Below are 27,993 nucleotides of genomic sequence, written 5' to 3' on the forward strand. Positions count from 1 at the left end.
CAAGGATTTATATAGTAGGGACTAAGATAATACCAAGGATTTATGATTTATATAGTAGGGACTAAGATAATACCAAGGATTTATATAGTAGGAACTAAGATAATACCAAGGATTTATGATTTATAGAGTAGGGACTAAGATAATACCAAGGATTTATATAGTAGGGACTAAGCAATTCATTCCTTTAGGAATTCAGTTACTACTGTTGTTTATACAACTATATAAAAAAAGAAACAATTATTTGTAAACATACAATAGCTGCATGCCCAGAGTGAGACTTAAGGCAATAGAAGGAGGAGTCATATAGATAGAAGTATAGGCTATATGTACTATACACATGTATCTAGTACTGGCCCAGTGTGTGGGTCGAGTGTAGAGCCATAGAGTTATACTGTACACTCAGAGGACAGTTTATTAGGTACATATAGTAACGGGTCAGACCCCTTCTTTGCCTCCAGAACAGCCTGAATTCTTCGGGGCATGGGATTCTACAAGTTGTCTGAAACGTTCAAACGGTGCTCAATTGGTATCAAGGGACCTAACGTGTGGCAGGAAAAACATTCCCCACACCATTACGCCACCGGCCACCAGCCTGTACCGTTGACACCAGGCAGGATGGGGCCATGGACTCGTACCGTTTACGCCAAATCCGGACTCTTCCATCAGCATGACGCAACAGGAACCGAGATTTTGTCGGACCAGGCGATGTTGTTCCACCTTTAAATTGTCCATCGTTGGTGATCTCGTGCCCAGGAGGCCGGCTGTTTCTGAGATTTACGTTTACATTTAAGTCATTTAGCAGACGCTCTTATCCAGAGCGACTTACAGTAGTGAATGCATACATTTCATTTTTTTAAATTAATTTTATTATTTTTATTATTATTATTATTATATATATTTTTTTTGTACTGGCCCCCCCGTGGGAATCCACAACCCTGGCGTTGCAAACACCATGCTCTACCAACTGAGCCACAGGGAAGGCAGAGATACTGGATCTGGTATGCCTGGCACCGACGATCATACCACACTCAGTCGCTTAGGTCACTAGTTTGACCCATTCTAATGTTCAATCAAACACGGTAACTGGATGCCGGTCTGCCTGCTCCGGCCACGTGACTCACTGTCTGTGGGAGCGAACCATTTTCGTGAACACGGTGGTGTACCTAATAAACTGGCCGCTGAATGTATTTATGCTATATATATTATGTATTACTATAGAGTACATGTGTCTGGTAGAGAAGACTAACCTGTATTAGGGACATCTGAGCGTACCCTCTCCAGCTGAACCGTTCAAATTCCATGGGGTTATAGCCGAAACGCACAGGCCGCCCGTCCAGCGTGGTACCATCCTCTATCTCAAACTTCAGGTGGTGCAGGTCTGGAAAGTAGTGGTCCGGACGAGGCCTAGGATAAAGGGAGGAAGGAACACTGGTTTTAATAATCTGGTCTTTAAAATAAGATTCTGTAGTCCCTCAGCTGGATACTGTGTGTTGTTGTTTCTCAAGGGGTTGAGTTAAAACAGCTATCTGAAAAAAAGTGATTGGGAAATATTTTTTTATTTTGTTTGTATGATGCAAAGTGAAGGTTTTTACACCATTTTTCCCCTCACCTGTTACACTTGGGTCCCTCTACGTTGGGTCTGCAGCGACATCTCCCGTTCCTCTCCCCACAGGACTGACCCGCTGATCCTCCAATATCACACTGACAACCTGCAATATACACACCAACACGTCTAGAGGTCCTGATATACTGCAATACAACCTGCAATATACACACCAACACGTCTAGAGGTCCTGATATACTGCAGTACACAATTATCACATCCCTATAACTTCATTCCTCGTACAACAGACCAGTGTTACTGTAGCAGAGGAGATTTGGAGTCAAACTCTTGTGGCGGGAGTAGCCCTTCTTGAGACATTTAAAACCCAACTGTTGCCCTCGAACCAAGAGGATGTCCTGTTGATCTAATGATTAAGATGTTGTGTTGGTGGTTCCTACTGGTTCCATTAGGTTTACCTTGACAGCCGAAGAAGCTGTCGCTCCGCAGGTTGAAGAATCCATCTTTACACACAGAGCAGGTGCCACCGCACGCGTTGGGCTTACAGTGACACTGGCCATTACTCTGAAACACAGAAATAGAGAGGAGATGTTGTTTAATTATTATTATTACTATTATTACTATTATTATTATTATTATTTCTATAATTATTATTATTATTTCTATAATTATTGTTTTTATAATGATTTTATTATTATTATTATTATCATTTTTAGAATTATTATTATAATTATTATAATTTTTATTTTTATTATTATTATTATTTCTATAATTATTATTATTATTTCTATAATTATTATTATTTTTATAATTATTTAATTTTTATTTATTTAATTTTTTATAATTATTATTATTATTATTATTTTTATAATTATTTTATTATTATTATTTTATAATTATTTTATTTTTTATAATTATAATTATTATTACTATTATTACACTAGTAGTGCTAGCCAGTGTTATTGGCTATGTCCATTCCAAAGAGTATTGAATCACTGAGAAAACCCCATCTTTACTGCTAAACCCTATTATTAGCTAAAGTACTGTACATCCATGTTGTTTATAACAAGCCCACTTCTCACCTGAGCACACTCTGCCACACCACCCATTGTCCCTTCAACGTTGCATTCACAGTCTGAGAGAAGGAGGAACACACGGAACTTTCATTTCATTATTGGGCTGTCATAGGCATATGAAACAGGTAAACCTCACAATAACCAACACAATGCCTCCTTTTGATAACATTTACAGCAGGGGTGGGCAATTCCAGTCCTCAAAGGACCTGACTGGTGTCACAGTTTTGCCCCAGCAGCCAGCTAACAGATGCAATTTGATTAATCAGCTGTGTTTGCTAGGGATGGGGGGGGGGGGGGGAAGTGTGACACCAATCAGGCGCTCGAGGACTGGAGTTGCCCACCCCTGATTTAAAGGGTAAAGTTGTGTCTTACTGGAGCATCCATAGACGGTGTCAGGTGACAGGTTCCAGAACAGAGGTTTACACCTGTCACAGGCCACTCCCTCCACATAGAGAAGACACTCACAGGAGCCAACGGTTGGCAGGACCTCGTTCTGTACAGAACCGTCTGGGTTACATGTATCAGCTGCAGAGCACAGGAAGAAACAAGAAGTTTAGTAAAATACAGGAAACAAATAGCTTAGTAAAATACAGGAAACAAATAGTGTAGTAAAATACAGGAAACAAATAGTGTAGTAAAATACAGGAAACAAATAGCTTAGTAAAATATAGGAAACAAATAGTTTAGTAAAATACAGGAAACAAATAGTGTAGTAAAATACAGGAAACAAATAGCTTAGTAAAATACAGGAAACAAATAGTGTAGTAAAATACAGGAAACAAATAGCTTAGTAAAATATAGGAAACAAATAGTTTAGTAAAATACAGGAAATAAATAGCTTAGTAAAATACAGGAAATAAATAGCTTAGTAAAATACAATATATAAATAGCTTAGTATAATACAGGAAATAAATAGCTTAGTAAAATACAATAAATAAATAGCTTAGTAAAATACAGGAAACAAATATCTTAGTAAAATAGTCATTATTTTATCTTTCCTTATAGATGGACAATGGACCGGGAGATACAAATCAAATCAAATTTTATTTGTCACATGCGCCGAACACAACAGCTGTAGACCTTACAGTGAAATGCTTACTTACAGTCTCTAACCAACAATGCAGTTTGACGAAAATAGAGTTAATATTTACTAAATTAACTAAAGTAAAAAAATAAAATAAATAAACAACAGAATAACAAGGCTATATACAGGGAGTTACGGTACAGAGTCAATGTGGAGGCTATATACAGGGTGTTACGGTACAGAGTCAATGTGGAGGCTATATACAGGGTGTTACGGTACAGAGTCAATGTGGAGGCTATATACAGGGTGTTACGGTACAGAGTCAATGTGGAGGCTATATACAGGGTGTTACGGTACAGAGTCAGTGTGGAGGCTATATACAGGGTGTTACGGTACAGAGTCAATGTGGAGGCTATATACAGGGTATTACGGTACAGAGTCAGTGTGGAGGCTATATACAGGGTATTACGGTACAGAGTCAATGTGGAGGCTATATACAAGGTGTTACGGTACAGAGTCAGTGTGGAGGCTATATACAGGGTGTTACGGTACAGAGTCAATGTGGAGGCTATATACAGGGAGTACCAGTACAGAGTCAATGTGGAGGCTATTACAGGGGGTACCAGTAGAGAGTCAATGTGGAGGCTATATACAGGGTGTTACGGTACAGAGTCAATGTGGAGGCTATATACAGGGTGTTACGGTACAGAGTCAATGTGGAGGCTATATACAGGGTGTTACGGTACAGAGTCAATGTGGAGGCTATATACAGGGTGTTACGGTACAGAGTCAATGTGGAGGCTATATACAGGGTGTTACGGTACAGAGTCAATGTGGAGGCTATATACAGGGTGTTACGGTACAGAGTCAAGGTGGAGGCTATATACAGGGTGTTACGGTACAGAGTCAATGTGGAGGCTATATACAGGGGGTACCGGTACAGAATCAACGTGGAGGGTATATACAGGGTGTTACGGTACTGAGTCAATGTGGAGGCTATATACAGGGTATTACGGTACAGAGTCAATGTGGAGGCTATATACAGGGGGTACCAGTACAGAGTCAATGTGGAGGCTATATACAGGGGGTACCAGTACAGAGTCAATGTGGAGGCTATATACAGGGTGTTACGGTACAGAGTCAATGTGGAGTCTATATACAGGGTGTTACGGTACAGAGTCAATGTGGAGGCTACATACAGGGTACAGAGTCAATGTGGAGGATATATACAGGGGGTACCAGTAGAGAGTCAATGTGGAGACTATATACAGGGTGTTACGGTACAGAGTCAATGTGGAGGCTATATACAGGGGGTACCGGTACAGAATCAATGTGGAGGGTATATACAGGGTGTTACGGTACTGAGTCAATGTGGAGTCTATATACAGGGTGTACCAGTACAGAGTCAATGTGGAGGCTATATACAGGGTGTTACGGTACAGAGTCAGTGTGGAGGCTATATACAGGTGTTACGGTACAGAGTCAATGTGGAGGCTATATACAGGGGGTACCGGTACAGAGTCAATGTGGAGGCTATTTACAGGGGGTACCGGTACAGAGTCAATGTGGAGGCTATATACAGGGGGTACCGGTACAGAGTCAATGTGGAGGCTATATACAGGGGGTACCAGTAGAGAGTCAATGTGGAGGCTATATACAGGGGGTACCGGTACAGAGTCAATGTGGAGGCTATATACAGGGGGTACCGGTACAGAGTCAATGTGGAGGCTATATACAGGGTGTTACGGTACAGAGTCAATGTGGAGGCTATATACAGGGGGTACCGGTACAGAGTCAATGTGGAGGCTATATACAGGGGGTACCGATACAGAGTCAATGTGGAGGCTATATACAGGGGGTACCGGTACAGAGTCAATGTGGAGGCTATATACAGGGGGCGATCTCAACCTTCGATCAGGCTGAGATCGAAATCGAGATGGATATGGAATGTACAGTATGTGTGTATTATATGAGCAAAGGGACTGAATTAAATAGTCATTGAGGGATAATAAAGCTCTATTGATTGACTAATTGATTGATTAATTGATTAATTGAATTAATGATTGAATGACCAAGTCCATAGGAGGTTACCTACCTTGGCAGAGAGGGAATCCGTAGGTTCCAGAGTTGCAGGTGTCACACCTCTGTCCCACGACGCTGGGCAGACAGGTACACTGACCACTCACCTGGTCACAGCTAGTGAACCTGGAGCCCTCAGCTGAGCACTGACAAGCTGAGGGAGGAGAGAGATATTTACACATTAGGATAGTAGCTGGGGAGACAGGAGAGAGAGGAGGGAGTTAGCTAGCTAGCATTTAGCTAGATTCAGACTTGAATTTAGTGACAGATTAGACAGGATAATAAATACATAAAAACATGACAGAGTAGACAGGATAATAAATACATAACATATGACAGACTAGACAGGATAACAAATACATAACAACACGTGACAGATTAGACAGTATGATGAACACATACAGCGCAGACGGCCACCCATCGTTTAAGAAAGTGCCTTGGACATATTTAGAAATTAGTTTTAGATATTGAAGCAATCTGATTTTAACAACCAATCAGGCTTTGAGATGTCGTCTGAACTCGTGACAACTTACGCGTGCAGCTGGGGAAGCCGTAGAAACCAGGAGCACACTGGTCACAGATGGTGCCGCTGTAGTTAGGTCTGCAGTGGCAGTGGCCTGACACGCTGCAGCTAGAGCCCAACGAGGTGCGAGGATCACAGGTGCACACTGGGTAAACAGGAAGTAACAACATTAGATAGTGGCCGTGTTCGAAAGCAATAATTCTGCTCTGTCGTTAATCACTAACTGAGCAGGCTGACCGATCGACAAATAGTTATTTAAGATGTAAGGTGATTTGTCTTCTGTCTACGACTGCAATGTAGTCTCAAACATCACCAAACTGTTTTGCTAGAGAGTTCAGACACCTCTACAAAATGACTGATGTCTGGTGTGTGTAGTTGGGGTGTGTGGTGTGTGTAGTTGGGGTGTGTCTAGTTGGGGTGTCTGGTGTGTGTGTAGTTGGGGTGTCTGGTGTGTGTGTGTGTAGTTGGGGTGTCTGGTGTGTGTAGTTTTGGTGTGTGTTGATGTGGTGTGTGTAGTTGATGAGCGTGGTGTGTGTAGTTTTGGTGTGTGTAGATGCGGTGTGTGTAGTTGATGAGCGTGGTGTGTGTAGTTGGGGTGTGTGTAGTTGGGGTGTCTGGTGTGTGTAGTTTTGGTGTGTGTTGATGTGGTGTGTGTAGTTGATGAGCGTGGTGTGTGTAGTTTTGGTGTGTGTAGATGCGGTGTGTGTAGTTGATGAGCGTGGTGTGTGTAGTTGTGGTGTGTGTAGTTGTGGTGTGTGTAGTTGTGGTGTGTGTAGATGCGGTGTGTGTAGTTGATGAGCGTGGTGTGTGTAGTTGGGGTGTGTGTAGTTGTGGTGTGTGTAGATGTGGTGTGTGTAGTTGATGAGCGTGGTGTGTGTAGTTGTGGTGTGTGTAGTTGTGGTGTGTGTAGATGTGGTGTGTGTAGTTGATGAGCGTGGTGTGTGTAGTTGTGGTGTGTGTAGTTGTGGTGTGTGTAGTTGATGAGCATGGTGTGTGTAGTTGGGGTGTGTGTAGTTGATGAGCATGGTGTGTGTAGTTGGGGTGTGTAGTTGTGGTGTGTGTAGTTGTGGTGTGTGTAGTTGATGAGCGTGGTGTGTGTAGTTGGGGTGTGTGTAGTTGTGGTGTGTGTAGTTGATGAGCGTGGTGTGTGTAGTTTTGGTGTGTGTAGTTGTGGTGTGTGTAGTTGATGAGCGTGGTGTGTGTAGTTGGGGTGTGTGTAGTTGATGAGCATGGTGTGTGTAGTTGGGGTGTGTGTAGTTGTGGTGTGTGTAGTTGATGAGCGTGGTGTGTGTAGTTGGGGTGTGTGTAGTTGTGGTGTGTGTAGTTGATGAGCGTGGTGTGTGTAGTTTTGGTGTGTGTAGATGCGGTGTGTGTAGTTGATGAGCGTGGTGTGTGTAGCTAGGGTGTGTGTAGTTGTGGTGTGTGTAGTTGATGAGCGTGGTGTGTGTAGCTGGGGTGTGTGTAGTTGTGGTGTGTGTAGTTGATGAGCGTGGTGTGTGGTCCTGTCAGTGGTCAGTACCTTGGCAGTTGGGGTAGGAGTGGAAGCCTGATCTACACTGCTCACATCGCGGCCCCTGGAACTCTGGACGACACAGACACCGTCCAGACACATCACAGCCCTCTGGGAGAGTTCCCACGCTGCTACAGCCACACACTGATGGAGGGGAAAGACAAACAGAGTTTATGAACTTTTATTGTAATTCCAAAACAGAATTAATTCCAGAAACAATTCACGAAACAGACAAGCGGTCCTGAGTCAGTATTGAGCTGTATATCCATGGTCCTGTGTGTCAGTATTGAGCTGTATATCCATGGTCCTGTGTGTCAGTATTGAGCTGTATATCCATGGTCCTGTGTGTGTGTCAGTATTGAGCTGTATATCCATGGTCCTGAGTCAGTATTGAGCTGTATATCCATGGTCCTGTGTTATATATCAGTATTGAGCTGTATATCCATGGTCCAGTGTATCAGTATTGAGCTGTATATCCATGGTCCTGTGTGTCAGTATTGAGCTGTATATCCATGGTCCTGTGTGTCAGTATTGAGCTGTATATCCATGGTCCTGTGTGTCAGTATTGAGCTGTATATCCATGGTCCTGTGTTGTATATCAGTATTGAGCTGCATATCCATGGTCCTGTGTTGTATATCAGTATTGAGCTGTATTGAGCTGTATATCCATGGTCCTGTGTGTCAGTATTGAGCTGTATATCCATGGTCCAGTGTGTCAGTATTGAGCTGTATATCCATGGTCCTGTGTGTCAGTATTGAGCTGTATATCCATGGTCCAGTGTGTCAGTATTGAGCTGTATATCCATGGTCCTGTGTGTCAGTATTGAGCTGTATATCCATGGTCCTGTATATCAGTATTGAGCTGTATATCCATGGTCCTGTGTGTCAGTATTGAGCTGTATATCCATGGTCCAGTGTGTCAGTATTGAGCTGCATATCCATGGTCCTGTGTTGTATATCAGTATTGAGCTGCATATCCATGGTCCTGTGTTGTATATCAGTATTGAGCTGTATATCCATGGTCCTGTGTGTCAGTATTGAGCTGTATATCCATGGTCCAGTGTGTCAGTATTGAGCTGTATATCCATGGTCCTGTGTGTCAGTATTGAGCTGTATATCCATGGTCCAGTGTGTCAGTATTGAGCTGTATATCCATGGTCCTGTGTGTCAGTATTGAGCTGTATATCCATGGTCCTGTATATCAGTATTGAGCTGTATATCCATGGTCCTGTGTGTCAGTATTGAGCTGTATATCCATGGTCCTGTGTGTCAGTATTGAGCTGTATATCCATGGTCCTGTGTGTCAGTATTGAGCTGTATATCCATGGTCCTGTGTGTCAGTATTGAGCTGTATATCCATGGTCCTGTCTGTCAGTATTGAGCTGTATATCCATGGTCCTGAGTCAGTATTGAGCTGTATATCCATGGTCCTGTATATCAGTATTGAGCTGTATATCCATGGTCCTGTGTGTCAGTATTGAGCTGTATATCCATGGTCCTGTGTGTCAGTATTGAGCTGTATATCCATGGTCCAGTGTGTCAGTATTGAGCTGTATATCCATGGTCTTGTATATCAGAATTGAGCTGTATATCCATGGTCCAGTGTGTCAGTATTGAGCTGTATATCCATGGTCCAGTGTGTCAGTATTGAGCTGTATATCCATGGTCCTGTGTTGTATATCAGTATTGAGCTGTATATCCATGGTCCTGTGTATCAGTATTGAGCTGTATATCCATGGTCCTGTGTGTGTCAGTATTGAGCTGTATATCCATGGTCCTGTGTGTCAGTATTGAGCTGTATATCCATGGTCCAGTGTGTCAGTATTGAGCTGTATATCCATGGTCCTGTGTTGTATATCAGTATTGAGCTGCATATCCATGGTCCTGTGTTGTATATCAGTATTGAGCTGTATATCCATGGTCCTGTGTGTCAGTATTGAGCTGTATATCCATGGTCCAGTGTGTCAGTATTGAGCTGTATATCCATGGTCCTGTGTGTCAGTATTGAGCTGTATATCCATGGTCCCGTGTGTCAGTATTGAGCTGTATATCCATGGTCCTGTATATCAGTATTGAGCTGTATATCCATGGTCCTGTGTGTCAGTATTGAGCTGTATATCCATGGTCCAGTGTGTCAGTATTGAGCTGTATATCCATGGTCCTGTATATCAGTATTAAGCTGTATATTCATGGTCCTGTGTGTCAGTATTGAGCTGTATATCCATGGTCCAGTGTGTCAGTATTGAGCTGTATATCCATGGTCCTGTGTTGTATATCAGTATTGAGCTGCATATCCATGGTCATGTGTTGTATATCAGTATTGAGCTGTATATCCATGGTCCTGTGTGTCAGTATTGAGCTGTATATCCATGGTCCAGTGTGTCAGTATTGAGCTGTATATCCATGGTCCTGTGTGTCAGTATTGAGCTGTATATCCATGGTCCAGTGTGTCAGTATTGAGCTGTATATCCATGGTCCTGTGTGTCAGTATTGAGCTGTATATCCATGGTCCTGTATATCAGTATTGAGCTGTATATCCATGGTCCTGTATATCAGTATTGAGCTGTATATCCATGGTCCTGTGTGTCAGTATTGAGCTGTATATCCATGGTCCTGTGTGTCAGTATTGAGCTGTATATCCATGGTCCTGTGTGTCAGTATTGAGCTGTATATCCATGGTCCTGTGTGTCAGTATTGAGCTGTATATCCATGGTCCTGTGTGTCAGTATTGAGCTGTATATCCATGGTCCTGAGTCAGTATTGAGCTGTATATCCATGGTCCTGTATATCAGTATTGAGCTGTATATCCATGGTCCTGTGTGTCAGTATTGAGCTGTATATCCATGGTCCTGTGTGTCAGTATTGAGCGGTATATCCATGGTCCAGTGTGTCAGTATTGAGCTGTATATCCATGGTCCTGTATATCAGTATTGAGCTGTATATCCATGGTCCAGTGTGTCAGTATTGAGCTGTATATCCATGGTCCAGTGTGTCAGTATTGAGCTGTATATCCATGGTCCTGTGTTGTATATCAGTATTGAGCTGTATATCCATGGTCCTGTGTATCAGTATTGAGCTGTATATCCATGGTCCTGAGTGTCAGTATTGAGCTGTATATCCATGGTCCTGTATATCAGTATTGAGCTGTATATCTATGGTCCTGAGTCAGTATTGAGCTGTATATCCATGGTCCAGTGTGTCAGTATTGAGCTGTATATCCATGGTCCTGTGTGTCAGTATTGAGCTGTATATCCATGGTCCTGTGTGTCAGTATTGAGCTGTATATCCATGGTCCTGTGTGTCAGTATTGAGCTGTATATCCATGGTCCTGTGTGTCAGTATTGAGCTGTATATCCATGGTCCTGTGTCAGTATTGAGCTGTATATCCATGGTCCTGTATATCAGTATTGAGCTGTATATCCATGGTCCAGTGTATCAGTATTGAGCTGTATATCCATGGTCCTGTGTGTGTATCAGTATTGAGCTGTATATCCATGGTCCTGTATATCAGTATTGAGCTGTATATCCATGGTCCTGTATATCAGTATTGAGCTGTATATCCATGGTCCTGTGTGTCAGTATTGAGCTGTATATCCATGGTCCAGTGTGTCAGTATTGAGCTGTATATCCATGGTCCAGTGTGTCAGTATTGAGCTGTATATCCATGGTCCAGTGTGTCAGTATTGAGCTGTATATCCATGGTCCTGTGTGTCAGTATTGAGCTGTATATCCATGGTCCAGTATATCAGTATTGAGCTGTATATCCATGGTCCTGTGTGTCAGTATTGAGCTGTATATCCATGGTCCTGTGTTGTATATCAGTATTGAGCTGTATATCCATGGTCCTGTATATCAGTATTGAGCTGTATATCCATGGTCCTGTATATCAGTATTGAGCTGTATATCCATGGTCCTGTATATCAGTATTGAGCTGTATATCCATGGTCCTGTGTGTCAGTATTGAGCTGTATATCCATGGTCCTGTGTGTCAGTATTGAGCAGTATATCCATGGTCCTGTGTGTCAGTATTGAGCTGTATATCCATGGTCCTGTGTTGTATATCAGTATTGAGCTGTATATCCATGGTCCTGTATATCAGTATTGAGCTGTACATCCATGGTCCTGTATATCAGTATTGAGCTGTATATCCATGGTCCTGTATATCAGTATTGAGCTGTATATCCATGGTCCTGTGTGTCAGTATTGAGCTGTATATCCATGGTCCTGTGTGTCAGTATTGAGCTGTATATCCATGGTCCTGTATATCAGTATTGAGCTGTATATCCATGGTCCTGTATATCAGTATTGAGCTGTATATCCATGGTCCTGAGTCAGTATTGAGCTGTATATCCATGGTCCTGTGTGTCAGTATTGAGCTGTATATCCATGGTCCTGTGTGTCAGTATTGAGCTGTATATCCATGGTCCTGTATATCAGTATTGAGCTGTATATCCATGGTCCTGTGTGTCAGTATTGAGCTGTATATCCATGGTCCTGTGTATCAGTATTGAGCTGTATATCCATGGTCCTGTGTGTCAGTATTGAGCTGTATATCCATGGTCCTGAGTCAGTATTGAGCTGTATATCCATGGTCCTGAGTCAGTATTGAGCTGCATATCCATGGTCCAGTGTGTCAGTATTGAGCTGTATATCCATGGTCCTGAGTGTCAGTATTGAGCTGTATATCCATGGTCCTGTATATCAGTATTGAGCTGTATATCCATGGTCCTGTGTTGTATATCAGTATTGAGCTGTATATCCATGGTCCTGTGTGTCAGTATTGAGCTGTATATCCATGGTCCATTGTGTCAGTATTGAGCTGTATATCCATGGTCCAGTGTGTCAGTATTGAGCTGTATATCCATGGTCCAGTGTGTCAGTATTGAGCTTTATATCCATGGTCCTGTGTGTCAGTATTGAGCTGTATATCCATGGTCCAGTATATCAGTATTGAGCTGTATATCCATGGTCCTGTGTGTCAGTATTGAGCTGTATATCCATGGTCCTGTGTTGTATATCAGTATTGAGCTGTATATCCATGGTCCTGTATATCAGTATTGAGCTGTATATCCATGGTCCTGTATATCAGTATTGAGCTGTATATCCATGGTCCTGTATATCAGTATTGAGCTGTATATCCATGGTCCTGTGTGTCAGTATTGAGCTGTATATCCATGGTCCTGTGTGTCAGTATTGAGCTGTATATCCATGGTCCTGTGTGTCAGTATTGAGCTGTATATCCATGGTCCTGTGTTGTATATCAGTATTGAGCTGTATATCCATGGTCCTGTATATCAGTATTGAGCTGTATATCCATGGTCCTGTATATCAGTATTGAGCTGTATATCCATGGTCCTGTATATCAGTATTGAGCTGTATATCCATGGTCCTGTGTGTCAGTATTGAGCTGTATATCCATGGTCCTGTGTGTCAGTATTGAGCTGTATATCCATGGTCCTGTATATCAGTATTGAGCTGTATATCCATGGTCCTGTATATCAGTATTGAGCTGTATATCCATGGTCCTGAGTCAGTATTGAGCTGTATATCCATGGTCCTGTGTGTCAGTATTGAGCTGTATATCCATGGTCCTGTGTGTCAGTATTGAGCTGTATATCCATGGTCCTGTATATCAGTATTGAGCTGTATATCCATGGTCCTGTGTGTCAGTATTGAGCTGTATATCCATGGTCCTGTGTATCAGTATTGAGCTGTATATCCATGGTCCTGTGTGTCAGTATTGAGCTGTATATCCATGGTCCTGAGTCAGTATTGAGCTGTATATCCATGGTCCTGAGTCAGTATTGAGCTGCATATCCATGGTCCAGTGTGTCAGTATTGAGCTGTATATCCATGGTCCTGAGTGTCAGTATTGAGCTGTATATCCATGGTCCTGTATATCAGTATTGAGCTGTATATCCATGGTCCTGTGTTATATATCAGTATTGAGCTGTATATCCATGGTCCTGTGTGTCAGTATTGAGCTGTATATCCATGGTCCAGTGTGTATATCAGTATTGAGCTGTATATCCATGGTCCTGTGTGTCAGTATTGAGCTGTATATCCCTGGTCCAGTGTGTCAGTATTGAGCTGTATATCCATGGTCCTGTGTGTCAGTATTGAGCTGTATATCCATGGTCCTGTGTTGTATATCAGTATTGAGCTGTATATCCATGGTCCAGTGTGTCAGTATTGAGCTGTATATCCATGGTCCAGTATATCAGTATTGAGCTGTATATCCATGGTCCTGTGTATCAGTATTGAGCTGTATATCCATGGTCCTGTGTGTGTATCAGTATTGAGCTGTATATCCATGGTCCTGTATATCAGTATTGAGCTCTATATCCATGGTCCTGAGTCAGTATTGAGCTGTATATCCATGGTCCAGTGTGTCAGTATTGAGCTGTATATCCATGGTCCTGAGTCAGTATTGAGCTGTATATCCATGGTCCTGAGTCAGTATTGAGCTGTATATCCATGGTCCAGTGTGTCAGTATTGAGCTGTATATCCATGGTCATGTGTGTCAGTATTGAGCTGTATATCCATGGTCCTGTATATCAGTATTGAGCTGTATATCCATGGTCCTGTATATCAGTATTGAGCTGTATATCCATGGTCCTGTGTATCAGTATTGAGCTGTATATCCATGGTCCTGTGTATCAGTATTGAGCTGTATATCCATGGTCCTGAGTCAGTATTGAGCTGTATATCCATGGTCCAGTGTGTCAGTATTGAGCTGTATATCCATGGTCATGTGTGTCAGTATTGAGCTGTATATCCATGGTCCTGTATATCAGTATTGAGCTGTATATCCATGGTCCTGTATATCAGTATTGAGCTGTATATCCATGGTCCTGTGTATCAGTATTGAGCTGTATATCCATGGTCCTGTGTATCAGTATTGAGCTGTATATCCATGGTCCTGTGTATCAGTATTGAGCTGTATATCCATGGTCCTGTGTATCAGTATTTAGCTGTATATCCATGGTCCTGTGTATCAGTATTGAGCTGTATATCCATGGTCCTGTGTGTCAGTATTGAGCTGTATATCCATGGTCCTGTATATAAGTATTGAGCTGTATATCCATGGTCCAGTAGGTCAGTATTGAGCTGTATATCCATGGTCCTGTGTATCAGTATTGAGCTGCATATCCATGGTCCTGTGTGTCAGTATTGAGCTGTATATCCATGGTCATGTATATCAGTATTGAGCTGTATATCCATGGTCCAGTGTGTCAGTATTGAGCTGTATATCCATGGTCCTGTATATCAGTATTGAGCTGTATATCCATGGTCCTGTGTGTCAGTATTGAGCTGTATATCCATGGTCCTGTGTGTCAGTATTGAGCTGTATATCCAATGTCCTGTATATCAGTATTGAGCTGTATATCCATGGTCCAGTGTGTCAGTATTGAGCTGTATATCCATGGTCCTGTATATCAGTATTGAGCTGTATATCCATGGTCCAGTGTGTCAGTATTGAGCTGTATATCCATGGTCCAGTGTGTCAGTATTGAGCTGTATATCCATGGTCATGTGTGTCAGTATTGAGCTGTATATCCATGGTCCTGTATATCAGTATTGAGTTGTATATCCATGGTACTGTATATCAGTATTGAGCTGTATATCCATGGTCCTGTATATCAGTATTGAGCTGTATATCCATGGTCCAGTGTGTCAGTATTGAGCTGTGTATCCATGGTCCAGTGTGTCAGTATTGAGCTGTATATCCATGGTCATGTGTGTCAGTATTGAGCTGTATATCCATGGTCCTGTATATCAGTATTGAGCTGTATATCCATGGTCCTGTGTGTCAGTATTGAGCTGTATATCCATGGTCCTGTGTGTCAGTATTGAGCTGTATATCCATGGTCCAGTGTGTCAGTATTGAGCTGTATATCCATGGTCCTGAGTCAGTATTGAGCTGTATATCCATGGTCCTGTGTTGTATATCAGTATTGAGCTGTATATCCATGGTCCTGTGTGTGTCAGTATTGAGCTGTATATCCATGGTCCTGTGTGTCAGTATTGAGCTGTATATCCATGGTCCTGTGTGTCAGTATTGAGCTGTATATCCATGGTCCTGTGTTGTATATCAGTATTGAGCTGTATATCCATGGTCCTGTGTGTCAGTATTGAGCTGTATATCCATGGTCCAGTGTGTGTGTCAGTATTGAGCTGTATATCCATGGTCCTGTGTGTCAGTATTGAGCTGTATATCCATGGTCCTGAGTCAGTATTGAGCTGTATATCCATGGTCCTGAGTCAGTATTGAGCTGTATATCCATGGTCCTGTATATCAGTATTGAGCTGTATATCCATGGTCCTGAGTCAGTATTGAGCTGTATATCCATGGTCCTGAGTCAGTATTGAACTGTATATCCATGGTCCTGTGTTGTATATCAGTATTGAGCTGTATATCCATGGTCCTGTGTGTGTGTCAGTATTGAGCTGTATATCCATGGTCCTGTGTGTCAGTATTGAGCTGTATATCCATGGTCCTGTGTATCAGTATTGAGCTGTATATCCATGGTCCAGTGTTGTATATCAGTATTGAGCTGTATTTCCATGGTCCTGTGTTGTATATCAGTATTGAGCTGTATATCCATGGTCCTGTGTGTGTGTCAGTATTGAGCTGTATATCCATGGTCCAGTGTGTCAGTATTGAGCTGTATATCCATGGTCCTGTGTATCAGTATTGAGCTGTATATCCATGGTCCTCTGTGTATCAGTATTGAGCTGTATATCCATGGTCCTGTGTGTCAGTATTGAGCTGTATATCCATGGTCCTGTGTGTGTGTCAGTATTGAGCTGTATATCCATGGTCCTGTGTGTGTGTCAGTATTGAGCTGTATATCCATGGTCCTGTGTTGTATATCAGTATTGAGCTGTATATCCATGGTCCTATGTGTGTATCAGTATTGAGCTGCATATCCATGGTCCTGTGTGTGTGTCAGTATTGAGCTGTATATCCATGGTCCTGTGTGTGTGTCAGTATTGAGCTGTATATCCATGGTCCAGTGTGTCAGTATTGAGCTGTATATCCATGGTCCTGTATATCAGTATTGAGCTGTATATCCATGGTCCTGTATATCAGTATTGAGCTGTATATCCATGGTCCTGTGTGTGTGTCAGTATTGAGCTGTATATCCATGGTCCTGTGTGTCAGTATTGAGCTGTATATCCATGGTCCTGTATATCAGTATTGAGCTGTATATCCATGGTCCTGTGTGTCAGTATTGAGCTGTATTTCCATGGTCCTGTGTGTCAGTATTGAGCTGTATATCCATGGTCCAGTGTGTCAGTATTGAGCTGTATATCCATGGTCCTGTGTCAGTATTGAGCTGTATATCCATGGTCCTGTGTGTCAGTATTGAGCTGTATATCCATGGTCCTGTGTTGTATATCAGTATTGAGCTGTATATCCATGGTCCAGTGTCAGTATTGAGCTGTATATCCATGGTCCTGAGTCATTATTGAGCTGTATATCCATGGTCCTGAGTCAGTATTGAGCTGTATATCCATGGTCCAGTGTGTCAGTATTGAGCTGTATATCCATGGTCCTGTGTTGTATATCAGTATTGAGCTGTATATCCATGGTCCAGTGTGTCAGTATTGAGCTGTATATCCATGGTCCTGTGTTGTATGTCAGTATTGAGCTGTATATCCATAGTCATGTGTGTGTGTCAGTATTGAGCTGTATATCCATGGTCCTGTGTTGTATATCAGTATTGAGCTGTATATCCATGGTCCAGTGTGTCAGTATTGAGCTGTATATCCATGGTCCTGTGTTGTATATCAGTATTGAGCTGTATATCCATGGTCCTGTGTGTCAGTATTGAGCTGTATATCCATGGTCCTGTGTTGTATATCAGTATTGAGCTGTATATCCATGGTCATGTGTGTGTGTCAGTATTGAGCTGTATATCCATGGTCCTGTGTGTCAGTATTGAGCTGTATATCCATGGTCCTGTGTGTCAGTATTGAGCTGTATATCCATGGTCCTGTGTGTCAGTATTGAGCTGTATATCCATGGTCCTGTGTATCAGTATTGAGCTGTATATCCATGGTCCTGTGTGTGTATCAGTATTGAGCTGTATATCCATGGTCCTGTATATCAGTATTGAGCTGTATATCCATGGTCCTGTGTGTGTATCAGTATTGAGCTGTATATCCATGGTCCTGTATATCAGTATTGAGCTGTATATCCATGGTCCTGTATATCAGTATTGAGCTGTATGTCCATGGTCCAGTGTGTTGTGTCAGTATTGAGCTGTATATCCATGGTCCTGTGTGTGTGTCAGTATTGAGCTGTATATCAATGGTCCAGTGTGTCAGTATTGAGCTGTATATCCATGGTCCTGTGTTGTATATCAGTTATTGAGCTGTATATCCATGGTCCAGTGTGTCAGTATTGAGCTGTATATCCATGGTCCTGTGTTGTATATCAGTATTGAGCTGTTTATCCATGGTCCAGTGTGTGTGTCAGTATTGAGCTGTATATCCATGGTCCAGTGTGTCAGTATTGAGCTGTATATCCATGGTCCTGTGTTGTATATCAGTATTGAGCTGTATATCCATGGTCCTGTGTGTCAGTATTGAGCTGTATATCCATGGTCCTGTGTTGTATATCAGTATTGAGCTGTATATCCATGGTCATGTGTGTGTGTCAGTATTGAGCTGTATATCCATGGTCCTGTGTGTCAGTATTGAGCTGTATATCCATGGTCCTGTGTGTCAGTATTGAGCTGTATATCCATGGTCCTGTGTGTCAGTATTGAGCTGTATATCCATGGTCCTGTGTATCAGTATTGAGCTGTATATCCATGGTCCTGTGTGTGTATCAGTATTGAGCTGTATATCCATGGTCCTGTATATCAGTATTGAGCTGTATATCCATGGTCCTGTGTGTGTATCAGTATTGAGCTGTATATCCATGGTCCTGTATATCAGTATTGAGCTGTATATCCATGGTCCTGTATATCAGTATTGAGCTGTATGTCCATGGTCCAGTGTGTTGTGTCAGTATTGAGCTGTATATCCATGGTCCTGTGTGTGTGTCAGTATTGAGCTGTATATCCATGGTCCAGTGTGTCAGTATTGAGCTGTATATCCATGGTCCTGTATATCAGTATTGAGCTGTATATCCATGGTCCTGTATATCAGTATTGAGCTGTATATCCATGGTCCTGTGTGTGTGTCAGTATTGAGCTGTATATCCATGGTCCTGTGTGTCAGTATTGAGCTGTATATCCATGGTCCTGTGTGTCAGTATTGAGCTGTATATCCATGGTCCTCTGTGTATCAGTATTGAGCTGTATGTCCATGGTCCTGTGTGTCAGTATTGAGCTGTATATCCATGGTCCTGTGTGTCAGTATTGAGCTGTATATCCATGGTCCTGTGTTGTATATCAGTATTGAGCTGTATATCCATGGTCCTGTGTGTGTATCAGTATTGAGCTGTATATCCATGGTCCTGTGTGTCAGTATTGAGCTGTATATCCATGGTCCTGTGTGTTGTGTCAGTATTGAGCTGTATATCCATGGTCCTGTGTGTCAGTATCGAGCTGTATATCCATGGTCCTGTGTGTCGTGTCAGTATTGAGCTGTATATCCATGGTCCTGTGTGTCAGTATTGAGCTGTATATCCATGGTCCTGTATATCAGTATTGAGCTGTATATCCATGGTCCTGTGTGTCAGTATTGAGCTGCATATCCATGGTCCTGTGTGTTGTGTCAGTATTGAGCTGTATATCCATGGTCCAGTGTGTCAGTATTGAGCTGTATATCCATGGTCCTGTGTTGTATATCAGTATTGAGCTGTATATCCATGGTCCTGTGTGTCAGTATTGAGCTGTATATCCATGGTCCTGTGTTGTATATCAGTATTGAGCTGTATATCCATGGTCATGTGTGTGTGTCAGTATTGAGCTGTATATCCATGGTCCTGTGTGTCAGTATTGAGCTGTATATCCAGTGTTGTGTCAGCTTTCTGAAGAGACAGATATTTAGCAGACAATGTTTTTTGGAGCCAATGTTTGGCAGACAGACAATCCCTTTGGCACAGTGGGTAACAATGTGTTGGCAGATACTCACGTTGGCAGAGGGGGTAGTTGAAGTAGCCTGGAGTACACTGGTCACATGAGTACCCCTGGAAGCCTTGGCGACACTGGCACTGCCCCGTCAGTGTATCACACCTACCACCCTGGCACCCTGTGCCTGAGCACTGACACGCTGGCGGAGGAGAAGGCAGACTGGGGTCATTACACAACGAACACGTGTGTTTGTGTCTGTTTACATTTTACATTTACGTCATTTAGCAGACGCTCTTATCCAGAGCGACTTACAAATTGGTGCATTCACCTTATGATATCCAGTGGAACAACCACTTTACAATAGTACATCTATATATCTTTTTTGGGGTGGGGGGTTAGAAGGATTACTTTATCCTATCCCAGGTATTCCTTAAAGAGGTGGGGTTTCAGGTGTCTCCGGAAGGTGGTGATTGACTCCGCTGTCCTGGCGTCGTGAGGGAGCTTGTTCCACCATTGGGGTGCCAGGGCAGCGAACAGATTTGACTGGGCCGAGCGGGAACTGTGCTTCCGCAGAGGTAGGGAGGCGAGCAGGCCAGAGGTGGATGAACGCGGGGGTGTTTGTAGGGGTGGGGAGTATGAGCATGCCTGACAGTGTGTAAAGTTATCTAGCGTACTATATCACTGTCTGTAGTTGTATTGTGTATATCGCTGTGTAAAGTTATCTAGTGTATATCGCTGTGTGTAAAGTTATCTAGTGTATATCGCTGTGTAAAGTTATCCAGTGTATATCGCTGTGTAAAGTTATCCAGTGTATATCGCTGTGTAAAGTTATCTAGTGTATATCGCTTTGTAAAGTTATCTAGTGTATATCGCTTTGTAAAGTTATCTAGTGTATATCGCTGTGTAAAGTTATCCTGTGTGTATCGCTGTGTGTAAAGTTATCTAGTGTATATCGCTGTGTAAAGTTATCCAGTGTATATCGCTGTGTGTAAAGTTATCTAGTGTATATCACTGTGTAAAGTTATCTAGTGTATATCGCTGTGTGTAAAGTTATCTAGTGTATATCGCTGTGTAAAGTTATCTAGTGTATATCGCTGTGTAAAGTTATCTAGTGTATATCACTGTGTAAAGTTATCTAGTGTATATCGCTGTGTAAAGTTATCTAGTGTATATCGCTGTGTGTAAAGTTATCTAGTGTATATCGCTGTGTAAAGTTATCTAGTGTATATCGCTGTGTGTAAAGTTATCTAGTGTATATCTCTGTTTGTAGTTATCTAGTGTATATCGCTGTGTGTAAAGTTATCTAGTGTATATCGCTGTGTAAAGTTATCTAGTGTATATCGCTGTGTAAAGTTATCCAGTGTATATCGCTGTGTGTAAAGTTATCTAGTGTATATCTCTGTGTGTAGTTATCTAGTGTATATCACTGTGTGTAAAGTTATCTAGTGTATATCGCTGTGTGTAAAGTTATCCGGTGTATATCGCTGTGTAAAGTTATCTAGTGTATATCTCTGTGTAAAGTTATCTAGTGTATATCTTTGTGTGTAAAGTTATCTAGTGTATATCACTGTGTGTAAAGTTATCTAGTGTATATCACTGTGTGTAAAGTTATCTAGTGTATATCTCTCTGTAAAGTTATCTAGTGTATATCGCTGTGTAAAGTTATCTAGTGTATATCTCTCTGTAAAGTTATCTAGTGTATATCGCTGTGTGTAAAGTTATCTAGTGTATATCGCTGTGTGTAAAGTTATCTAGTGTATATCGCTGTGTAAAGTTATCTAGTGTATATCTCTCTGTAAAGTTATCTAGTGTATATCGCTGTGTAAAGTTATCCAGTGTATATCGCTGTGCGTAAAGTTATCTAGTGTATATCTCTCTGTAAAGTTATCTAGTGTATATCACTGTGTGTAAAGTTATCTAGTGTATATCACTGTGTGTAAAGTTATCTAGTGTATATCTCTCTGTAAAGTTATCTAGTGTATATCACTGTGTGTAAAGTTATCTAGTGTATATCTCTCTGTAAAGTTATCTAGTGTATATCGCTGTGTGTAAAGTTATCTAGTGTATATCACTGTGTGTAAAGTTATCTAGTGTATATCTCTCTGTAAAGTTATCTAGTGTATATCTCTCTGTAAAGTTATCTAGTGTATATCTCTCTGTAAAGTTATCTAGTGTATATCTCTCTGTAAAGTTATCTAGTGTATATCTCTCTGTAAAGTTATCTAGTGTATAGTCTCTCTGGGTGGTAACTTACCCTGGCAGTTGAGTCCGTAGTACCCTGGTGCACAGACGTCACAGTGTTCCCCAGTGAAGCCAGGTTTACAGATACAGGTACGGGTACGCAGGTCTGGATGGCAGGAGTTCCCCTCCGTACCCGCAGCACTGCACTCACAGTCTACACAGAGAGATAGGAGACACGTACTGTACTGTAGCCGAAGATAGACTTGACATTGTTTGGTTCTGCTAATCACATCCCACATGTCTATCTCATTGCATTCAGTAGGATTTAATGGTCCAACACAAGCAGAGACGTGTACAACGCAGAGAAAACGATTGGTTATAATAACACATGATAACCACAGATGGAGAAAAATTTGTCTTGCCTTACTCCGTCGGTATGATTTGTACTATCGTTTTGAATAAATTGGAGAAATAAAATATATTTAAAAGACTTACTGATGATTTCTCCGTCAGGTTTAGCTTCTCTGTTGCTATTGTTGTTGTTGAGGTAGGTTGCTATGGCTGACAGAAACACACATTAGACAAGTTATAGCAGTAGTCAGCTTGAGAGAGAGTTCTTATCGATCCCGGGCTGCTACAAAGCTGTAGGATCTGTTTCCCAAACACAGATTAAACCTAGTCCTTGTCACGTCCTGACCAGTGAAAGAGGTCATTTGCCATAGTAGAATGGTCAGGGCGTGGCAGGGGGGGTTTGTTTTGTATGTATTTTGGGTTTTCTGTTTCTATGTGGGTTTGTTCTAGTTATCTATTTCTATGTGTTGGTTTTCATGTTCGGCCGGGTATGGTTTCCAATCAGGGGCAGGTGTCTTTCGTTGTCTCTGATTGGAAGCCATACTTAGGCAGCCTGTTTTTCCTTTGGGGTTGTGGGTAGTTGTTTCCCGTTTAGTCTAAGTGTACCTGACGGGACTGTGTTGGTCGTTTTTTTGTTATTTTGTCAAGTGTCGTCATTAAAAGATTGAAAATGAGCACTATCCACGCTGCGTCTTGGTCTCCATTTCACGACCCGTGTGACAGTCCTGGACTAAACAGCTAGTTCAATAGACATTCTCCATTGAGAATGATTTCTTTTGTTGTTGTCCAGGACTAGTCTAAATCTGTGTCCAGGAAAACTGTCCCCTAAAGACTACTTCCTGTTTATGCCCCTACAACTTTGTACCCAAAGACCTATTTTATGAGAACCATAACACATTTTTTACATTCGGGATACTTACAGTAGCAGTCTGGGAAGTTAATGTATTCCTCCGCACAGGAGTCACAGTTCTCTCCGGTGTAGTTGGGTTTACAGTAACAACGACCCGTCAGATCCTCACAGGTACCATCTGTGAACTCTGACTGGCACACACAGGCTGCAGAATGGAGGAGGAAGAGGAGGAGGAGGAGGAGGAGGAAGAGGAGGTGAACGAAGACAATCAACTGTATTAATCTGCTGTCAAGTAACAAACGTAACTTTTAAGAAAAAAATATAATCAAGACCTACAGTTCAGCTATAAACACCATTTTATTTCCACACAAGGGACAAATACATTTTACATTTTACATTTTAGTAATTTAGCAGACACTCTTATCCAGAGCGATTTACAGTAGTGAATGCATACATTTCATACATTTTTTCCCCATTTCATACATTATCTTTCAAACACACCAATCAACATGTATTTTAGTTTGAATAATAACTGTCACTCACGGGAGCAGGCCAATGGGGAGTCCAGGGGATGGTCAGGTGATCTGTAGTAGGTGAGGATACAGCGCTCACAGTTGACACCAGCGGTGTGATGCTGGGAGTGGAAAGCAAGATACAATGAGTCAATGGCATACGACACAGATTTATTTTAGGGGATAGTTACTGAAATGTATTTTCATGATTACAATGGGTTAATGACATACAACACAGGATTACAATGGGTCAATGACATACAACACAGGATTACAATGGGTTAATGACATACATCACAGGATTACAGTGAGTCGATGACATACAGCACAGGATTACAGTGAGCCAATGACATACAACACAGGATTACAATGAGTCAATGACATACAACACAGGATTACAGTGAGTCAATGACATACAGCACAGGATTACAGTGAGCCAATGACATACAACACAGGATTACAATGAGTCAAAGACATACAACACAGGATTACAATGAGTCAATGACATACAACACAGGATTACAGTGAGTTGATGACATACAGCACAGGATTACAGTGAGTCAATGACATACAACACAGGATTAGGATGAGTCAATGACATACAACACAGGATTACAATGAGTCAATGACATACAACACAGGATTACAGTGAGTCAATGACATACAACACAGGGTTAGGATGAGTCAATGACATACAGCACAGGATTACACTCAGCAATGTTCAGCAATGTAGATAAGGACACAGTTCAGATTAAATGGAGACGGTGCAATGGAATAGGGAGGCTACACAAATAAATGTAATACCTTTTGCTTAATTGATTGATACATTTATAGGTTGAACAAATGTAATTTCACTTGTCTAGGCCATGTCTTTTGCTAGCTTCTGTAATCATCTCCTGCTATAAGGACTAGGTGTTTATAAAGGACAGTGGTGATACCTGACACTCCATGCAGACTCCACCGCCCCTGTACTCTCCCTGGATGTTGACGCTAGCTCTCCTCTGGTCTACATCGGGGTCGTAGTAACAGCCAAACGAGTGTTGGTTACAGTTACACGCTGAAAGAAATATGAACAGAAAATAAGGACTCAGTCAACCTTAACACACAAAGACATTTCATTCATCAGAAAGTTTGAAACCAAAACAACAAAACAAAAACGGACATATGAAGGTATGAAATTAGAAACGCCTAGTGGCGGGCCCGGGGGGGGGGGGCGCCTGCAAGCTGACGCTGTCGTCAGTTGGAAGGTGTTTCTCTCCGGTACATTGGTTCGGCTGACTTCTGGGTTAAACGAGCAGTGTGTTAAGAAGCAGCGTGGCTTGGCGGGTCGTGCTTCGTAAGGATCGCAACTAGTAATAAAAAAAAAAATATTAAAAAAAAAAGTAGATATGAGCTACAGTGAATGAAACAGATAACCGGGAAACAGACTGACACACAAACAAGGAAATGTAATGTGTATCAACACACATCCTGGTCTCATCCCAACCATAAACTATCAACACACATCCTGGTCTCATCCCAACCATAAACTATCAACACACATCCTGGTCTCATCCCAACCATAAACTATCAACACACATCCTGGTCTCATCCCAACCATAAACTATCAACACACATCCTGGTCTCATCCCAACCATAAACTATCAACACACATCCTGGTCTCATCCCAACCATAAACTATCATTCACATCCTGGTCTCATCCCAACCATAAACTATCATTCACAGACCCGTCTCATCCCAACCATAAACTATCATTCACAGACCCGTCTCATCCCAACCATAAACTATCATTCACAGACCCGTCTCATCCCAACCATAAACTATCATTCACAGACCCGTCTCATCCCAACCATAAACTATCATTTACAGACCCGTCTCATCCCAACCATAAACTATCATTTACAGACCCGTCTCATCCCAACCATAAACTATCATTTACAGACCCGTCTCATCCCAACCATAAACTATCATTTACAGACCCGTCTCATCCCAACCATAAACTATCATTCACAGACCCGTCTCATCCCAACCATAAACTATCATTCACAGACCCGTCTCATCCCAACCATAAACTATCATTCACAGACCCGTCTCATCCCAACCATAAACTATCATTCACAGACCCGTCTCATCCCAACCATAAACTATCATTCACAGACCCGTCTCATCCCAACCATAAACTATCAACACACATCCTGGTCTCATCCCAACCATAAACTATCAACACACATCCTGGTCTCATCCCAACCATAAACTATCAACACACATCCTGGTCTCATCCCAACCATAAACTATCAACACACATCCTGGTCTCATCCCAACCATAAACTATCAACACACATCCTGGTCTCATCCCAACCATAAACTATCATTCACAGACCCGTCTCATCCCAACCATAAACTATCATTCACAGACCCGTCTCATCCCAACCATAAACTATCATTCACAGACCCGTCTCATCCCAACCATAAACTATCATTCACAGACCCGTCTCATCCCAACCATAAACTATCATTTACAGACCCGTCTCATCCCAACCATAAACTATCATTTACAGACCCGTCTCATCCCAACCATAAACTATCATTCACAGACCCGTCTCATCCCAACCATAAACTATCATTCACAGACCCGTCTCATCCCAACCATAAACTATCATTTACAGACCCGTCTCATCCCAACCATAAACTATCATTCACAGACCCGTCTCATCCCAACCATAAACTATGATTCACAGACCCGTCTCATCCCAACCATAAACTATCATTCACAGACCCGTCTCATCCCAACCATAAACTATCATTTACAGACCCGTCTCATCCCAACCATAAACTATCATTCACAGACCCGTCTCATCCCAACCATAAACTATCATTTACAGACCCGTCTCATCCCAACCATAAACTATCATTTACAGACCCGTCTCATCCCAACCATAAACTATCATTCACAGACCCGTCTCATCCCAACCATAAACTATCATTCACAGACCCGTCTCATCCCAACCATAAACTATCAACACACATCCTGGTCTCATCCCAACCATAAACTATCAACACACATCCTGGTCTCATCCCAACCATAAACTATCAACACACATCCTGGTCTCATCCCAACCATAAACTATCAACACACATCCTGGTCTCATCCCAACCATAAACTATCAACACACATCCTGGTCTCATCCCAACCATAAACTATCATTCACAGACCCGTCTCATCCCAACCATAAACTATCATTCACAGACCCGTCTCATCCCAACCATAAACTATCATTCACAGACCCGTCTCATCCCAACCATAAACTATCATTCACAGACCCGTCTCATCCCAACCATAAACTATCATTTACAGACCCGTCTCATCCCAACCATAAACTATCATTTACAGACCCGTCTCATCCCAACCATAAACTATCATTCACAGACCCGTCTCATCCCAACCATAAACTATCATTCACAGACCCGTCTCATCCCAACCATAAACTATCATTTACAGACCCGTCTCATCCCAACCATAAACTATCATTCACAGACCCGTCTCATCACAACCATAAACTATGATTCACAGACCCGTCTCATCCCAACCATAAACTATCATTCACAGACCCGTCTCATCCCAACCATAAACTATCATTTACAGACCCGTCTCATCCCAACCATAAACTATCATTCACAGACCCGTCTCATCCCAACCATAAACTATCATTTACAGACCCGTCTCATCCCAACCATAAACTATCATTTACAGACCCGTCTCATCCCAACCATAAACTATCATTCACAGACCCGTCTCATCCCAACCATAAACTATCATTCACAGACCCGTCTCATCCCAACCATAAACTATCATTTACAGACCCGTCTCATCCCAACCATAAACTATCATTTACAGACCCGTCTCATCCCAACCATAAACTATCATTCACAGACCCGTCTCATCCCAACCATAAACTATCATTTACAGACCCGTCTCATCCCAACCATAAACTATCATTCACAGACCCGTCTCATCCCAACCATAAACTATCATTCACAGACCCGTCTCATCCCAACCATAAACTATCATTTACAGACCCGTCTCATCCCAACCATAAACTATCATTCACAGACCCGTCTCATCCCAACCATAAACTATCATTCACAGACCCGTCTCATCCCAACCATAAACTATCAACACACATCCTGGTCTCATCCCAACCATAAACTATCAACACACATCCTGGTCTCATCCCAACCATAAACTATCAACACACATCATGGTCTCATCCCAACCATAAACTATCAAC

The 27,993-nt window shown here is 42.0% G+C and overlaps 1 protein-coding gene across 1 annotated transcript in view; it reads right to left on the reverse strand.

Moving 5' to 3' along the window:
- LOC106572912 (laminin subunit alpha-5) overlaps positions 1–27,993 on the reverse strand; it is a 292,659-nt gene that overhangs the window by 158,227 nt on the left and 106,439 nt on the right. Inside the window, exons 8-21 of the mRNA XM_082962271.1 lie at positions 24,642–24,760; positions 23,735–23,825; positions 23,262–23,396; positions 22,486–22,551; positions 22,064–22,204; positions 19,871–20,008; positions 7,783–7,917; positions 6,274–6,408; positions 5,757–5,894; positions 3,010–3,162; positions 2,644–2,696; positions 2,020–2,125; positions 1,610–1,709; positions 1,248–1,404 (exon numbers count right to left, since the gene is read on the reverse strand). Coding sequence (XP_082818397.1) covers positions 1,248–1,404; positions 1,610–1,709; positions 2,020–2,125; positions 2,644–2,696; positions 3,010–3,162; positions 5,757–5,894; positions 6,274–6,408; positions 7,783–7,917; positions 19,871–20,008; positions 22,064–22,204; positions 22,486–22,551; positions 23,262–23,396; positions 23,735–23,825; positions 24,642–24,760 — 1,667 coding nt within the window. The remainder of the gene's footprint in view (positions 1–1,247; positions 1,405–1,609; positions 1,710–2,019; positions 2,126–2,643; positions 2,697–3,009; positions 3,163–5,756; positions 5,895–6,273; positions 6,409–7,782; positions 7,918–19,870; positions 20,009–22,063; positions 22,205–22,485; positions 22,552–23,261; positions 23,397–23,734; positions 23,826–24,641; positions 24,761–27,993) is intronic.

Source organism: Salmo salar, chromosome 15 (genome assembly GCF_965601325.2).
Source record: "Salmo salar chromosome 15, fSalSal1, whole genome shotgun sequence".
Taxonomy (NCBI): domain Eukaryota; kingdom Metazoa; phylum Chordata; class Actinopteri; order Salmoniformes; family Salmonidae; genus Salmo; species Salmo salar.